Raw genomic sequence first — 18,380 nt, 5'->3', positions numbered from 1 at the left:
AAAAATAGTGCTGAGTTGAGTAATTTAGCCATGGAAACCAATTTCCAATGACAAACTGAATCGTGTATCCCTGCTTCTTCATGTTTCCTACAGTTTCACCTATTTCTCATTGCCTCATTATTAATTATCAAGGGAATGAGACTATGATGAACAACGAAGCACTAAAGCTTAATGACAACAGCCTTCGACAAAGCAGATTAAAGGTATACGGCCAACAGCCATATTTAAAGGCTATTCCAGATAAGCAGGTGGACAAATAGAAAACTTACTGTGCCCTTGTATCAGTCATGCGTGTGTGGAAAAATGATTTAAAACAAGTAAAGGTATAACTAAGACTACAATATGTATCACTAATCTGAAATATACGATGTGACATGTTGAGCACTATTACTCAATCAAGCAATTAGACATGACCGTTAAATCAAAATAATCAAAAGGTAATTACCGCCCTTTTGTATCAGTCACCATATATATGAACGTACTCTTGTATATACCAAAAGGGTTGCCCATAGGCCGACTAAAAAGTGGGCTCAAATGGTTCGTCCAGATCCATCATATCATGACTGTTAGGTATAGAATTCTGATGGATTCTGGCGTTGAAAATCATACAGCTTGGTTACATTTTGTAAAGAGATTTCGATGGGTGGTAGGATAGTAAACGCAAAGGAAATTCAAATAGCCTCAACAGCTAATGTATGAATCTGCACTTAATTAATTAAAAGAAGCAATATTGTGAAACTTTCTAGCTTGACATGCTCTCATAAACCATCATTCCAAGATGAGTGCATAGGTATTAGAAGAGCCAAACATGGATGAGCAGGAACCAACATCTACTAAAAATACCCCTCAAAATTCCGACAACACAAACCACATGCCCAAAACAACCAACATCCACCAAAATCCGTTGGCACGCCAAAATTACAAAATCACATTACCTATAGGTTTGGTTACATCTCATCTTACCAGGACATGATTTTTAATGGGAGGTACAGTTTCGAGCCGAGTCCAAGGTGTGCGATGAAGGCTTGATTATCATCTCTGGTTGCCTACAAGCCGTTACGCAGTTTGACCCATGGAGACTGAACCATGTCGATGGCAGGAATATATTCTCCTGCCAGCATGTAAGTTCAAGATCTTGCGCATCAAGGCGTTCATCACTTGCCCCAGACCAAATGAATGAAATGCTACTGTTGGAGACAGACAATTTCACATATGTAACTTGCAGTGCCTAAAGGCTAAGAGGAAGGACACAAAAATTTCTAGGAAAATTGGGATGTAAGCATTTAGACACTATAGGTAACTGACATAAAGATGCCATGTTTAGAATAAGCCTCTTTAGCATAGTGGTCATTTTTATTTCGTGGCTATGTTCGTTCCTAAAAAATTCACATAAGCAACAATGCACTAATTACTACATCATGATTAAGCAAGCTCTACTAACTTTTCACTGACAACTCACGCAATTCTGCACACACAAAAATGAATGTCTCTTTTTAGCTAGCTAGGAGGGAATGTAATTAAACAGCAAAGCTACCTTGAAATTAAGGTCGAATGAGGACCTCAGCATGTTCCAGCCGCTGAGCGCACGATAGTGATCCTCTCCTCCACCGACATCGTGCTAAGATGTCGTTCTGAAGCGTCCGTGAGGAGGGGCGACCAAAGAGGAAAGTGCCTGTGGGGTGTCACAACAGGGAGGATGATCTATGGACTGCGACGTCGATGACCTTGACTTCCTGCCGCCAGCTCCCGGACACCAAACCTGAAGTAACATCATGAAATTGAAAATGCTAAAAAGTTAAAGAAATCGTCTGAAACTAAAAGACAGACAATAGATAACACATATGAGTATAAACATCACACATGTACAGGCTCTTTCATTGAATACCTTGTAGGCACAGAAACAAAAATGAGATTTGTTTTTGAGGATTGAATCAAGAGAGGGAGAGAGAGAGAGATGGCGGCCTGTACAGCACGCAAGGGCGAGGCAACGAGGTGAGGCGTCTCCTGTCTTTCCATGGCTGCCTGCACCCCAGGCTCGGCAGCGCTACCCTCTCACACAAAAAAGAGAGAGCCTGGACTCACCGGCGCACGGAGCTCGGTCGGCTGCCGTGTATAACGAAGATGGGGTCGACGTAGCTCTCCCCGAACGCGCCGCTGCAGCCACCGTTCTCCTGCACGAGCAACAGCAGCGTGCCCCAAACTGCCGGGACTAGACCCCACTCTCCTGCTCCCGCAACACGTCGCCGACAATCTCGTCGAACAGGATCCGAGCGGCATCAGCCGGCCAACCCAGTACAGCCACAACACGCCACCGCCGCTTCTCCGCGTCGTGCGCCGGCGCCGCGGACAACCATCTCCACGCCCCGCACTCGAGCAGGAGTCACGCAAGAAAGACGAGGAGAGGAGTCGAAGGAGATGCAGAGCATAGCAGCTGGAGCAGAGGGGATTGGAATGGGAGACGGGACACGGGCGTGGCGGAGGGGATTGGAGAGAGCGGCGGCGGTGATTGGCTCTAGGGTTTCTCGAGAGGCCTTTTTAGTTTCCCTTTTTTCTTTTTACCCCTCTTTTTTTTCCTACCCAACCAATGTGTTGACATGGCACGCGCGAGGAGGCGCCCTTGTAGCGTAGCTTAATGTGTTTGATGGAAGTTACCTAGACAGTGATAGATCGCCTTCGGCGGCTAGCCAAGTGCAATCCCCAGCAAGTACTGCCACAATTTTCACTTGGCAGGTCAATTGGTGGCAATGGCGTGGCCGGCGCCCGGCGGCTTCGTGCTGGCGGATACAAAGACTAATATTGATTTTTTTGAGTCCATACAGGGGACTAGTATGTATCGCCTGTAGCGATCGCTCGCTCACAGGGCCAAAAATGGGCCAGGCCTGGTACTGGTGCTCACCGTTTGTTTAAGAATTTCTGGAGACTAACTAAGCCTGGCAAGGGTCACTTTTGTGGTATGTGAGCGTATCAAGTGGTGCGTCCAGCCGCGTCACATGTCCGTACTGTTGGAAATATGCCCTAGAGGCAATAATAAAATGGTTATTATTATATTTCCTTGTTCATGATAATTGTCTATTGTTCATGCTATAATTGTGTTATTCGGAAATCGTAATACATGTGTGAATACATAGACCACAACATGTCCCTAGTGAGCCTCTAGTTGACTAGCTCGTTGATCAACAGATAGTCATGGTTTCCTGACTATGGACATTGGATGTCATTGATAACGGGATCACATCATTAGGAGAATGATGTGATGGACAAGACCCAATCCTAAGCATAGCACAAGATCATGTAGTTCGTTTGCTAGAGCTTTTTCAAATGTCAAGTATCATTTCCTTAGACCATGAGATTGTGCAACTCCCGGATACCATAGGAGTACTTTGGGTGTGCCAAACGTCACAACGTAACTAGGTGGCTATAAAGGTGCACTACGGGTATCTCCGAAAGTGTTTGTTGGGTTGGCACGAATCGAGACTGGGATTTGTCACTCCGTATGACGGAGAGGTATCTCTGGGCCCACTCGGTAATGCATCATCATAATGAGCTCAATGTGACCAAGTGTTTGGTCACGGGAACATGCATTACGGTATGAGTAAAGTGACTTGCCGGTAACGAGATTGAACAAGGTATTGGGATACCGACGATCGAATCTCGGGCAAGTAACGTACCGATTGACAAAGGGAATTGTATACGGGATTGATTGAATCCTCGACATCGTGGTTCATCCGATGAGATCATCGTGGAACATGTGGGAGCCAACATGGGTATGTAGATCTCGCTGTTGGTTATTGACCGGAGAGTCGTCTCGGTCATGTCTGCATGTCTCCCGAACCCGTAGGGTCTACACACTTAAGGTTCGGTGACGCTAGGGTTGTAGAGATATTAGTATGCGGAAATCCGAAAGTTGTTCAGAGTCCCGGATGAGATCCCGGACGTCACGAGGAGTTCCGGAATGGTCCGAAGGTGAAGAATTGTATATAGGAAGTCCAGTTTCGGCCACCGGGAAAGTTTCGGGGGTCACCGGTATTGTACCGGGACCACCGGAAGGGTCCCGGAGGGTCCACCGGGTGGGGCCACCTATCCCGGAGGGCCCCATGGGCTGAAGTGGGAGGAAACCAGCCCCTGGTGGGCTGGTGCGCCCCCTTGGGCCTCCCCCTGCGCCTAGGGTTGGAAACCCTAGGGGTGGGGGGTGCCCCACTTGGCTTGGGGGGCAAGCCACCCCCTTGGCCGCCGCCCCCCTTGGAGATTGGACCTCCTAGGGCCGGCACCCCCCAGGAGCCCTATATAAAGAGGGGGGAGGGAGGGCAACCGCACCCAAGCCCCTGGCGCCTCCCTCTCCCTCCCGTGACACCTCTCCCTCTCGCTGAGCTTGGCAAAGCCCTGCCGAGATCCCCGCTGCTTCCACCACCATGCCGTCGTGCTGCTGGATCTCCATCAACCTCTCCCTCCCCCTTGCTGGATCAAGAAGGAGGAGACGTCTTCCCCAACCGTACGTGTGTTGAACACGGAGGTGCCGTCCGTCGGCACTCGGTCATCGGTGATTTGGATCACTGTTCGCTTGAACGCTTCCGCTCGCGATCTACAAGGGTATGTAGATGCACTCTTTTCCCTCTCGTTGCTAGAAGACTCCATAGATAGTTCTTGGTGATGCGTAGAAATTTTTTAATTTCTGCAACGACTCCAACAGTGGCATCATGAGCTAGGTCTATGCGTAGTTTCTATGCACGAGTAGAACACAAACTTGTTGTGGGCGTAGATGTTGTCAATTTTCTTGCCACTACTAGTCTTATCTTGTTTCGGCGGCATCGTGGGATGAAGCGGCCCGGACCGACCTTACACGTACGCTTACGTGAGACAGGTTCCACCGACTGACATGCACTAGTTGCATAAGGTGGCTAGCGGGTGTTTGTCTCTCCCACTTTAGTCGAATCGGATTCGATGAAAAGGGTCCTTATGAAGGGTAAATAGAAGTTGGCATATCACGTTGTGGTTTTACATAGGTAAGAAACGTTCTTGCTAGAAACCTATAGAAGCCACGTAAAAACATGCAACAACAATTAGAGGACGTCTAACTTGTTTTTGCAGCATATGCCTTCTGATGTGATATGGCCAAAAGGATGTGATGAATGAAATATATGTGATGTATGAGATTGATCATGTTCTTGTAATAGGAATCACGACTTGCATGTCGATGAGTATGACAACCGGCAGGAGCCATAGGAGTTGTCTTTATTTTTTGTATGACCTGCGTGTCATTGAATAACGTCATGTAAATTACTTTACTTTATTGCTAAACCGTTAGCCATAGTAGTAGAAGTAATAAATGACGAGACAACTTCATGAAGACACGATGATGGAGATCATGGTGTCATGCCGGTGACGACGATGATCATGGCGCCCCGAAGATGGAGATCAAAGGAGCAATATGATACTGGCCATATCATGTCACTATTTGATTGCATGTGATGTTTATCATGTTTTACATCTTATTTGCTTAGAACGACGGTAACTTAAATAAGATGATCCCTCGCAATAATTTCAAGAAAGTGTTCCCCCTAACTGTGCACCGTTGCGAAGGTTCGTTGTTTCGAAGCACCACGTGATGATCGGGTGTGATAGATTCTAACGTTCAAATACAACGGGTGTAAGCCAGATTTGCACACGCAATATGACTTGACGAGCCTAGCATGTACAGACATGGACTCGAAACACGGAAGACCGAAAGGTCGAGCATGAGTCGTATAGAAGATACGATCAACATGAAGATGTTCACCGATGTTGACTAGTCCGTCTCACGTGATGATCGGACACGGCCTAGTTGACTCGGATCATGTTTCACTTAGATGACTAGAGGGATGTCTATCTGAGTGGGAGTTCTTTGAATAATTTGATTAGATGAACTTAATTATCATGAACTTAGTCCAAAATCTTTACAATATGTCTTGTAGATCAAATGGCCCACGCTAATGTTGCCCTCAACTTCAACGCGTTCCTAGAGAAAACCAAGCTGAAAGATGATGGCAGCAACTATACGGACTGGGTCCGGAACCTGAGGATCATCCTCATAGCTGCCAAGAAAGATTATGTCCTAGAAGCAGCGCTAGGTGACGCACCCATCCCAGAGAACCAAGAAGTTATGAACGCTTGGCAGCAGCGTGCTGATGATTGCTCCCTCGTTCAGTGCGGCATGCTTTACAGCTTAGAACCGGGGATCCAAAAGCGTTTTGAGCAACACGGAGCATATGAGATGTTCGAAGAGCTGAAAATGGTTTTCCAAGCTCATGCCCGGGTCGAGAGATATGAAGTCTCCGACAAGTTCTTCAGTTGTAAGATGGAGGAAAATAGTTCTGTCAGTGAGCACATACTCAAAATGTCTGGGTTACACAACCGCTTGACTCAGCTGGGAGTTAATCTCCCGGATGACGCGGTCATTGACAGAATCCTTCAGTCGCTTCCACCGAGCTACAAGAGCTTTGTGATGAACTTCAATATGCAGGGGATGGAAAAGACCATTCCTGAGGTATATTCAATGCTGAAATCAGCGGAGGTGGAGATCAAAAAGGAACATCAAGTGTTGATGGTGAATAAAACCACTAAGTTCAAGAAAGGCAAGGGTAAGAAGAACTTCAAGAAGGACGGCAAGGGAGTTGCCGCGCCCGGTAAGCCAGTTGCCGGGAAGAAGCCAAAGAATGGACCCAAGCCTGAGACTGAGTGCTTTTATTGCAAGGGAAGTGGTCACTGGAAGCGGAACTGCCGCAAGTACTTGGCGGACAAGAAGGCCGGCAACACCAAAGGTATATGTGATATACATGTTATTGATGTGTACCTTACCAGCACTCGTAGTAGCTCCTGGGTATTTGATACCGGTGCGGTTGCTCATATTTGTAACTCAAAGCAAGAGCTGCGGAATAAACGGAGACTGGCAAAGGACGAGGTGACGATGCGCGTCGGGAATGGTTCCAAGGTCGATGTGGTCGCTGTCGGCACGCTACCTCTACATTTACCTACGGGATTAGTTTTAAACCTCAATAATTGTTATTTAGTGCCATCTTTGAGCATGAACATTATATCAGGATCTCGTTTAATTCGAGATGGCTACTCATTTAAATCCGAGAATAATGGTTGTTCTATTTATATGAGAGATATGTTTTATGGTCATGCCCCGGTGGTTAATGGTTTATTCTTAATGAATCTCGAACGTAGTGTTACACATATTCATAGTGTGAGTACCAAAAGATGTAAGGTTGATAATGATAGTCCCACATACTTGTGGCACTGCCGTCTTGGTCACATTGGTGTCAAGCGCATGAAGAAGCTCCATGTAGATGGACTTTTGGAGTCTCTTGATTACGAATCATTTGACACGTGCGAACCATGCCTCATGGGTAAGATGACCAAGACTCCGTTCTCCGGAACAATGGAGCGAGGAACCAACTTATTGGAAATCATACATACTGATGTGTGCGGTCCAATGAGTGTTGAGGCTCGCGGTGGCTATCGTTATGTTCTCACTCTCACTGATGACTTGAGTAGATATGGGTATGTCTTCCTAATGAAACACAAGTCTGAGACCTTTGAAAAGTTCAAGGAATTTCAGAGTGAGGTTGAGAATCAACGTGACAGGAAAATAAAATTCTTACGATCAGATCGTGGAGGGGAATATTTGAGTCACGAATTTGGCACACACTTAAGGAAATGTGGAATAGTTTCACAACTCACGCCGCCTGGAACACCTCAGCGAAATGGTGTGTCCGAACGTCGTAATTGCACTCTATTGGATATGGTGCGATCTATGATGTCTCTTACCGATCTACCGCTCTCATTTTGGGGCTATGCTTTAGAGACTGCCGAATTCACTTTAAATAGGGCTCCGTCGAAATCCGTTGAGACGACACCGTATGAATTATGGTTTGGGAAGAAACCTAAGCTGTCGTTTCTAAAAGTTTGGGGATGCGATGCTTATGTCAAGAAACTTCAACCTGAAAAGCTCGAACCCAAGTCGGAAAAATGCGTCTTCATAGGATACCCTAAGGAAACCATTGGGTATACCTTCTACCTCAGATCCGAAGGCAAGATCTTTGTTGCCAAGAACGGGTCCTTTATGAAGAAAGAGTTTCTCTCGAAAGAAGTAAGTGGGAGGAAAGTGGAACTTGATGAAGTACTAACTCTTGAACCGGAAAGTAGCGCAGCTCAGGAAGATGTTCCTGTGGTGCCTGCACTGACTAGAGAGGAAGCTAATGATGATGATCAAGGTACTTCAGATCAAGTTACTACTGAACTTCGTAGGTCCACGAGGACACGTTCCACACCAGAGTGGTATGGCAACCCTGTCCTGGAAATCATGTTGTTAGACAACGGTGAACCTTCAAACTATGAAGAAGCAATGGCGGGCCCAGATTCCGACAAATGGCTAGAAGCCATGAAATCCGAGATAGGATCCATGCATGAAAACGAAGTATGGACTTTGACTGACTTGCCCGATGATCGGCGAGCCATAGAAAATAAATGGATCTTTAAGAAGAAGACAGACACGGATAGTAATGTGACCATCTATAAGGCTCGACTTGTCGCTAAGGGTTATCGACAAGTTCAAGGGGTTGACTACGATGAGACTTTCTCACCCGTAGCGAAGCTGAAGTCCGTCCGAATCATGTTAGCAATTGCCGCATACTATGATTATGAGATATGGCAAATGGACGTCAAAACGGCATTCCTTAACGGCTTTCTTAAGGAAGAATTGTATATGATGCAACCGGAAGGTTTTGTCGATCCTAAGAATGCTAACAAGGTATGCAAGCTCCAGTGCTCCATCTATGGGCTGGTGCAAGCATCTCGGAGTTGGAACATTCGATTTGATGAGATGATCAAAGCGTTTGGGTTTACACAGACTTATGGAGAAGCCTGTGTTTACAAAAAAATGAGTGGGAGCTCTGTAGCATTTCTCATATTATATGTGGATGACATACTGTTGATGGGAAATGATATAGAATTCTTGGGAAGCATAAAGGCCTACTTGAACAAGTGTTTTTCAATGAAGGACCTTGGAGAAGCTGCTTATATATTAGGCATCAAGATCTATAGAGATAGATCAAGACGCCTCATTGGTCTTTCACAAAGTACGTACCTTGACAAGATATTGAAGAAGTTCAATATGGATCAGTCCAAGAAGGGGTTCTTGCCTGTATTGCAAGGTGTGCAATTGAGCACGGCTCAATGCCCGACCACGGCATAAGATAGAGAAAAGATGAGTGTCGTCCCTTATGCCTCGGCCATAGGGTCTATTATGTATGCCATGCTGTGTACCAGACCTGATGTAAACCTTGCCGTAAGTTTGGTAGGAAGGTACCAAAGTAATCCCGGCATGGAACACTGGACAGCGGTCAAGAATATCCTGAAGTACCTGAAGAGGACTAAGGATATGTTTCTCGTTTATGGAGGTGATGAAGAGCTCGTCGTAAAGGGTTACGTCGATGCTAGCTTCGACAAAAATCTGGATGACTCTAAGTCACAAACCGGATACGTGTATATTTTGAATGGTGGGGCAGTAAGCTCGTGCAGTTGCAAGCAAAGCGTTGTGGCGGGATCTACATGTGAAGCGGAATACATGGCGGCCTCAGAGGCAGCACAAGAAGCAATCTGGGTGAAGGAGTTCATTACCGACCTAGGAGTTATTCCCAATGCGTCGGGCCCGATGACTCTCTTCTGTGACAACACTGGAGTTATTTCCCTTGCCAAGGAGCCCAGGTTTCACAGGAAGACCAGGCATATCAAGCGTCGCTTCAACTCCATTCGTGAAAATGTTCAAAATGGAGACGTAGATATTTGTAAAGTACATACGGACCTGAATGTAGCAGATCCGTTGACTAAACCTCTCCCTAGAGCAAAACATGATCAACACCAGAACTCTATGGGTGTTCGATTCATCACAATGTAACAAGATTATTGACTCTAGTGCAAGTGGGAGACTGTTGGAAATATGCCCTAGAGGCAATAATAAAATGGTTATTATTATATTTCCTTGTTCATGATAATTGTCTATTGTTCATGCTATAATTGTGTTATCCGGAAATCGTAATACATGTGTGAATACATAGACCACAACATGTCCCTAGTGAGCCTCTAGTTGACTAGCTCGTTGATCAACAGATAGTCATGGTTTCCTGACTATGGACATTGGATGTCATTGATAACGGGATCACATCATTAGGAGAATGATGTGATGAACAAGACCCAATCCTAAGCATAGCACAAGATCGTGTAGTTCGTTTGCTAGAGCTTTTCCAAATGTCAAGTATCATTTCCTTAGACCATGAGATTGTGCAACTCCCGGATACCATAGGAGTGCTTTGGGTGTGCCAAACGTCACAACGTAACTGGGTGGCTATAAAGGTGCACTACGGGTATCTCCGAAAGTGTCTGTTGGGTTGGCACGAATCGAGGCTGGGATTTGTCACTCCGTATGACGGAGAGGTATCTCTGGGCCCACTCGGTAATGCATCATCATAATGAGCTCAATGTGACCAAGTGTTTGCTCGGGATCATGCATTACGGTACGAGTAAAGTGACTTGCCGGTAACGAGATTGAACAAGGTATTGGGATACCGACGATCGAATCTCGGGCAAGTAACGTACCGATTGACAAAGGGAATTGTATACGGGATTGATTGAATCCTCGACATCGTGGTTCATCCGATGAGATCGTCGTGGAACATGTGGGTGCCAACATGGGTATCCACATCCCGCTGTTGGTTATTGACCGGAGAGTCGTCTCGGTCATGTCTGCATGTCTCCCGAACCCGTAGGGTCTACACACTTAAGGTTCGGTGACGCTAGGGTTGTAGAGATATTAGTATGCGGAAATCCGAAAGTTGTTCGGAGTCCCGGATGAGATCCCGGATGTCACGAGGAGTCCCGGAATGGTCCGGAGGTGAAGAATTGTATATAGGAAGTCCAGTTTCGGCCACCGGGAAAGTTTCGGGGGTCACCGGTATTGTACCGGGACCACCGGAAGGGTCCCGGGGGGTCCACCGGGTGGGGCCACCTATCCCGGAGGGCCCCATGGGGTGAAGTGGGAGGGAACCAGCCCCTGGTGGGCTGGTGCGCCCCCCTTGGGCCTCCCCCTGCGCCTAGGGTTGGAAACCCTAGGGGTGGGGGGCGCCCCACTTGGCTTGGGGGGCAAGCCACCCCCTTGGCCGCCGCCCCCTTGGAGATTGGATCTCCTAGGGCCGGCGCCCCCCCAGGGGCCCTATATAAAGAGGGGGGGGAGGGAGGGCAGCCGCACCCAAGCCCCTGGCACCTTCCTCTCCCTCCCGTGACACCTCTCCCTCTCGCTGAGCTTGGCGAAGCCCTGCCGAGATCCCCGCTGCTTCCACCACCACGCCGTCGTGCTGCTGGATCTCCATCAACCTCTCCCTCCCCCTTGCTGGATCAAGAAGGAGGAGACGTCTTCCCCAACCGTACGCGTGTTGAACGCGGAGGTGCCGTCCGTCCGGCGCTCGGTCATCGGTGATCTGGATCACGACGAGTACGACTCCATCAACCCCGTTCACTTGAACGCTTCCGCTCGCGATCTACAAGGGTATGTGGATGCACTCTTTTCCCTCTCGTTGCTAGAAGACTCCATAGATAGTTCTTGGTGATGCGTAGAAATTTTTTAATTTCTGCAACGATCCCCAACACGTACTGGATGCTCCACCTGAATTTTTTCGGTTCACATCTTCAGGTTTTTTCTTTTTTTTTCTTTTTTGGTCTTTTGTTTTTTGCTTGGTTTTTCCCAGGTTTATGAAAAACTTTTTGCGAAGTACAACTATCATCTCGGAAAGAAAAACAAACTATGATTTTAAAAGAAGCACATCTTTGGTTCTCAGGGAAGCATGAATTTTCTTCTGTGAGAAGTGCAGCTATGGTTCTCAAAAAAATAAATATATGTACATCCATGAGAAGTATAGATTTGCTTTCGCGAGAAACACAATTTTGGTTTTTTTGAAATGTGTTTTCATGAGAAGCACATATTTGCTTCTGCGATATACTTCTCGGGAAAAGAAAATTTGTGCTTCTCAAAAAGTGGAAAAAGGGTGAAAAGCCATAACTATTCTTCCGGGCTTTGGTTTTTTCTTTCGCCTTTTTTGTTAATTGGTATTTTTTGATTGCCGTTATTTTTTTCTTTTTGTTTTTATCAAATTTCCTTTTTGGTTGCTGGTTTTTCATGTTTTTTGGGGTCAAACCCTATTAACATGGGAAGTTTTGAAAATCTCAAAGCAAGAAATCCAACCACGAAAACGATTCAGGACTAGGACACATGGTTCAAAAGATAAAATATTTTGAATAAACCAGTCTAGGGAAAAAGACAAAATCCCAGGTGCGCTACTTGTAACCACCTGAGAAGGCGGGGAGTGACTTTTGCTAAGGGGTAACTAGTTATTTCTGTTCCCTAAAAAAACTAGTTATTTCCATATTCCCCCCTCTTGCTCACTTAGGGCCTGTTCGGTAGCCGTCTGGCTTCTTAATTCCCTAACTCCATGTGTGGAGTGCACCCGAACGGTCTAACTCCCGGCGATGCGAGCGAGAAGCTGGCTAACCACGCAGTGTAAATTTGGAGGATTGGTGGAGTTGAGAAAACGAAGCTCCACAAAAACTGAGAAGCGAGAGTTCACATATATTACACTTCGCTCTCACCACCAAGTGACTTGCTGCGAACCGGTACGTGGAAACAGCCACGGCCGAACAGCCATATGAGGTGTGCCACCGACCAGGCCTAGGCATTTAGACGGCCCACTATTCCTTTTTCCAGGCCACAACCCAATAAAAACAGCCACCGACCAGGCCCAGCCATTTACACAGCTCGCAAGCAGAAGCTAACACACCGAACGGATCGATCACTCCAGGAGTTTACACGAGAAGCCGGCTGCTGGCTAGCGGCAACAGAGTTGGGGAGTTTGCAAGTGTGGAGGGCTACCGAACACGCCCTTAGTAAGCCTCATCGAGATGATGTCATAGCCCTGCCTTTTTTCTTCTTTAATCGAGTGGGGCTCGTTTTTATGCCCGTGTTTGTTTTTCTATTTTCGGTTGGCCTTTGAATTTGTGGGTCGTGTTTTTCTAACAGAAGAGGTCGTCCAAGCAATAGGAACATTCCAAAAGCCAGAAGTTCAGCCGATCTGCAATGTTTAAGGGTTGTAGACATATCGTTCTTCTCCATATTTTTTAAAACATTTACAATGGATTTATTTGAAATTGGAGCATGGGAACATGTGGGAGATGGTATCATGGGATACTCTCCCCAAATGCACTGCTAAACCCTGGGCTGGGTATTATTACATTATCTAATTTTTTTCTATTACATACATTATCTAAGGCAAGGGATCTTGGGGTAGACATATCCGGAGGTGTCCCCTTGCGCATTCTGGCAGCGGGCCACGGTTTCTCCGCCGTACGCAGCTGTGATCGCCACGGAGTTGACGTGGATGTTCGTGCAGCTGCCGCTCTCGCTGCAGTCAAACTCGACGGCCGTCTTGTACCTCGAAGTCCCCTTCAGGTTCGTGTACGTTATGTTGCTCAGCGCCACCGCCCCCTACGGCAAATAAAGATCCCCTAGAAGATGCACAAACATTAGTACTCCCTCTGTACCGGAATACTTATAGTTAGAGGAACTTGGTAGTACTAGCTGCTCCACACGTATACAGATCGTCCAACAGTTAATAAACACATGCACTACTACCATGTTTGGGACGTCGTGGCGGTCTACGTAGAACTGGTTGATGACCACAGGATGGTCCACGTTGGTGAACTTTATGTCGGTGAAGGAGATGGATTTCGCGTAACCTTTCCCACCCTGCAGCGCGAAGAAACAGTGCAATCACCCGGGCGTCAAAATCAGATGATCAGCCCGTTAGTAAGAGAAGGCCGGTTTCAGCTTGGTTTCATGGCGTGTCGATACACTAGCTAGCACTTTAGTACCTGCCACGTCTTGATCCTTGCTCCATTCGCGGTATTGATGAACTGGACGTTTTTTACGTCGATGTACTCCACGGATTCGGTTGCTCCCTTCCTGCCCAGGCTCCCCACACTAGCCAAGAAAGACAATCACGTCATTTTACTCTTCTTTTTTTTGAAACGGAGGTAAAATATTTGCCTCATCTATTAAATAAGGGAGAGTAGATTAGAGTTTTACAGCGACGACCTCAAACACGGCATGCGAACTACTCACGAAATACAATAGGCCCTAGTTTCTTTGCACCAGCTGTAACCCAAAGCTTGGCCTCCTCAAGGATTGTGTTAAGAAGAATAGGTGGCGGAGCACTTTTGTGTCGGAACACCCTAGCATTACGTTCATTCCAGATGGTCCAGGAGACGAGGAGGGTGAGGGAGGCCAAGGCACTCCTGTTGGGGACGTGTCTCCCAGTACCATCTTCCCACCAATCCAGGACGGAGTCATGAAGATGCCATCCGGAGGTGTCAATGTGATGGAGGCCAAGCTTGGCCGCGAGAGACCTCCAAAGCCGAATAGTGAAGCGACACTTGAAGAGAAGATGAGCACCCGTTTCCTGCTCCCTAGAGCAAAGAGGGCACAGACCGCAGTTGGCCCACCCGCGCCTCTTCAGGCGGTCCGCAGTCCAGATCCTATCTTGAATAGCCAACCAAGCAATGAATTTGATCTTCGGAGGAGCCCATACTTTCCAAACCATGCGATCCATTGGGGACAAGGTTAAGCCAAGAAACTGCGCTTTATAAGCACTGGCTGCCGAGTACATCCCATCACTGGAATGCTTCCAGGTGATGTCGTCCTCCCGATGCTCCTCAAGATGGACGTCATCCAAAAGCATCCAAAGAGTGAAAAATTCTCGAATGTGGTCTCCGGTGACGATGTTGTTGTAGCTGATTTTGAAGATCCAAGCGTCCTCTCTAACAGCCTCCCTGACCTTCCAATTCTTCCTCCTGGAGGCCTCATAGATGAGCGGGGCGATCTCCTTGGGCTTACGGCCAAGGAGCCAAGGAGAATCCCAGAAAGGCGTTTTGGCTCCGTTGCCCAGAGTAATGGTGGTGGAGGCATAAAAGAAGCTGAGATCGTCCTCCGTACAAGGGGTGCCAAAACCAACCCACAATCTGTGGGGCTCCTTCCATTCGTACCAAGGCCACCTAAGGCGAAGGGCACGCGCAAATTTTTCAGAGTTAAGCACCCCAAGGCCACCATACTCCTTCGGCCTACAAACCGTGTCCCACTTCACTTTGCACTTGGCACCCGTAGTCTTGTCAGCACCTGACCAGAGGAAAGCCCGTTCAATCTTGGTCAGACTCCGAAGAGTGCTTTGAGGCACGACGAGCGGCGTGATTGAGAACACCGCTTGGGAGCAAAGGACTGACTTGACAAGGGCCGTGCGCCCCATAGTTGTGATGTTTTGGCCTTCCCAAGTAACCAATTTGCCGGCCGCCTTGTCTTCGAGATACTGGAAATCCACCCGCTTGAGTTGCCTGACCGAGAGCGGGAGGCCTAAGTATTTGACCGGGAAGGACGCACGGGTGGCCGGTAAGTTCCCAAGGATGGGCTCAAGATGAATGTGGGCGCACCTAATTGGCATGACCGAGCTCTTCTGAAAGTTGCAACAGAGGCCCGTGACCTCGCCAAAGCCTCGCAAGATCGCTGCAAGGTTGTCGATATCCTGCTTGAAGGGAGCCACAAAGACGGCCGCATCATCAGCATAAAGCGAAGTCCGCATCTCGGCTCCCCGGCCCCGGACCTTGCGAAGGAGACGTTTCCTTGTTGCCAACTCAAGAAGTTTCTGAAGCGGGTCGATCGCAATGACAAAGAGCAGGGGGGAAAGGGGGTCCCCCTGCCGAAACCCGCTGCCGTGCTTGATGGGCGGCCCTGGTAGACCGTTGATAAGGATGCGGGAGGATGAAGTCGAAAGAAGAGCAGCAACCCAAGCACGAAATCTGCTGGGAAACCCAAGCCGTTGAAGAAGCTCCAGGAAATATCCCCATTTCACAGAGTCAAAAGCCTTCTTGATGTCAAGCTTGAAGAGGAGGGCAGGAGTTTTGCACTTATGTAACCTCCGCGCGAAGTTCCTCACATACATGAAGTTGTCGTGGATACTGCGCCGCTTGATGAAAGCGCTTTGAGCGTTTGAGACAAGACCATCCATAAGAGGGGCAAGCCGGAGCGAGAGGATTTTGGCGATGATTTTGGCAATGGAGTGAATGAGGCTAATGGGCCTATAGTCAGAAATGCCCTCAGCCCCATCCTTCTTGGGCAAGAGAACAACGTTGGCAGAGTTGAGCCAGTGGAGCTCGTCAATGTGAAGGGAGTCAAAGCGTTGGACCACCCTCATGACCGTATGCTTGATGAGCCCCCAACACCTCTTAAAGAACAATCCCGTGAAGCCGTCAGGGCCAGGCGCTTTATCAGAAGGCATGTCCTTGATGGCCTCCCAAACCTCCTCCTCAGAAATGGTGGCATCGAGGCCGTGCAAATCATGGGGCTCAATGCCTAGCTCCTCCCAATTAAAGTCCTTGCCGCTCGATCCCCTTCTCCCCATCACCTCATGGAAGTGGTCGTGAATGATCTTCTCTTTTTCTTTGTGCTCGGTTACCCAGCCATGTCTGTGCTTGATCCGATGAATGTGGTTCTTTCGCCGCCTAGCATTAATGCATCGATGAAAAAAATTGGTGTTAGCATCACCATCTTTCAAATTTGCAACCCTTGCACACTGACTCTTTCGAGCCCTCTGGAGCACCGACAAGCTAATAACCCTTCTCTTCAGTCTCGAGCGGAGGTCCCGCTCCTCAGGGGAGAGGGATCTCCCCTCCTGCGCAATGTCAAGGTGAAGGATCACCAGCTGAGCCGCATGAAACTGGACGTTCGCCTTGGAGAAAAGCTTCTTAGTCCACTCAGAGAGACGCATCGCGGTTTTCTTGAGCTTTTGATACAGAATCTGGTACGGCTCAGTGTGTCGCACCCGCTCGGCCCAAGCCTTCGAGACCACCTCATCGAAACCGGGCAAGGACACCCAGAAGTTTTCAAACTTGAAGGACCGAGGCCGCCTAGGCCCCCTGTCGTCGGCGAGCAGCAGAGGGCAGTGGTCGGAAAGGGACGACGAAAGGGCGTGAAGCACACGGGTGTTGAAAGACAAGTCCCAGGTCGCATTACAGAAGAAGGAGTCCAGCTTGCAAAGGGTTGGGTTTTCCCTCTCGTTGCACCACGTGAACCGCCTATTCTGCAGATGGATCTCCTTGAGCTCACATGACTGAAGAGTGTCATGAAAGCGCTTAATCCTCCTCCGGTTGAAATTTCGCTTGTTCTTGTCCCTAGCACGGTATATTTGGTTGAAGTCCCCAAGCACGAGCCAGCCCAAACCCGGAAGTGGCTTGCAGGAGCACATCTCAGCAAAGAAAGCCTCCTTGCATGCATAGTCAGTAGGCCCGTAGACATTAGTGAGCTTGAAACACACCTCATTCTCGAGGACTCGGACCGAAGCCGAAAGGCAATAAGCCGAGAAAGAAATGTCGGAGACCTCGAGAACGCTGTCATCCCATAGAAGCAACAGTCCCCCCTAGTCCCCACAGCCGGACGTTGCGCAAAATTGCGCAGCTTGTTACCACCGAGAAAGGCAGCAGTAAACACATCCACGTTCTCCAGTTTTGTCTCTTGCAGACACACAATTTGGACGGAGGAAGACGCAATCGTAGTACTAACAGTTGCCCTCCTGGCCGGGCAGTTTAGTCCCCTAACATTCCAACACAGTGTGTTGATGGGCTGACTTAACATGGAGACCACAGGAACACACATGGTTGAGCAGAACCATAGGAGTCTAAGTCTGAGAAGAGACATCGCAAACTTGAAGAAAGCAGGCGCATTTGAATTTGAATACTCGAGGCACAGCATCCACCCATGGGCACACAACGAGGTTCAGAGTACAGACACAACATAGAAGAAAAGATACATACCCCTCTGGGCCAACTAGCCATACTTGCTAACATAAGAACGTGGCAACATCCAGGGCAAACAAGCAGATCAGACTGCATCAAGGCCCCCACTCCCCTGGAGCACAGCGCCGTCCTGAGCCGAGGCAATCTCCAGGGCTCCCTCGCCGCCGTGGTCGATCAGGGCATCTTCAACATCATTGAAAGCCTTGTCGTCGAGGCGGAAGAAGTCACGCATGGCCACGATCACCTCTGGGGGTAGCTGCTCCTTGAACTTGGCGGTGAAGTCGTCCAGAGTGGCTTCCGTCACATCTTTGCCATCCTTAGTGATACCCAGGCTGCGAGAGACCAGCCGCTCAACAGTTTTGGCCACCAGAGCAACCGCCGGGCCACCAGAGCGCCTGATGCGCTGAAGGGAAAGACCACCCTTGGAGGAAATCCGCACTCCAGCCAGGGTCTTCCTGCGA

The 18,380-nt window shown here is 48.3% G+C and overlaps 1 protein-coding gene and 1 long non-coding RNA gene across 2 annotated transcripts in view; both read right to left on the bottom strand.

Annotated features, from left to right (window-relative positions):
• Nucleotides 1–750: 750 nt before the first annotated feature.
• On the bottom strand, nucleotides 751–2,437 carry LOC123049741 (uncharacterized). Its single transcript, XR_006423646.1, has 3 exons — nucleotides 2,083–2,437; nucleotides 1,535–1,759; nucleotides 751–1,187 (listed from the first exon to the last, which is right to left on the bottom strand). It is a non-coding gene; the product is annotated as an uncharacterized lncRNA (long non-coding RNA).
• A 10,717-nt stretch (nucleotides 2,438–13,154) lies between these two features.
• Nucleotides 13,155–18,380, bottom strand: part of LOC123055882 (polygalacturonase ADPG1-like) — a 79,684-nt gene continuing 74,458 nt past the window's right edge. Inside the window, exons 9-11 of the mRNA XM_044479704.1 lie at nucleotides 13,954–14,062; nucleotides 13,712–13,828; nucleotides 13,155–13,567 (exon numbers count right to left, since the gene is read on the bottom strand). Of these exons, the coding sequence (XP_044335639.1) occupies nucleotides 13,343–13,567; nucleotides 13,712–13,828; nucleotides 13,954–14,062 (451 nt within the window). The 3' untranslated portion in view covers nucleotides 13,155–13,342. The remainder of the gene's footprint in view (nucleotides 13,568–13,711; nucleotides 13,829–13,953; nucleotides 14,063–18,380) is intronic.

Source organism: Triticum aestivum, chromosome 2D (assembly GCF_018294505.1).
Source record: "Triticum aestivum cultivar Chinese Spring chromosome 2D, IWGSC CS RefSeq v2.1, whole genome shotgun sequence".
Taxonomy (NCBI): Eukaryota; Viridiplantae; Streptophyta; class Magnoliopsida; order Poales; family Poaceae; genus Triticum; species Triticum aestivum.
The sequence above is the reverse complement of the archived record's forward strand: the minus strand, read 5'-3'. Positions and strand labels throughout refer to the sequence as shown.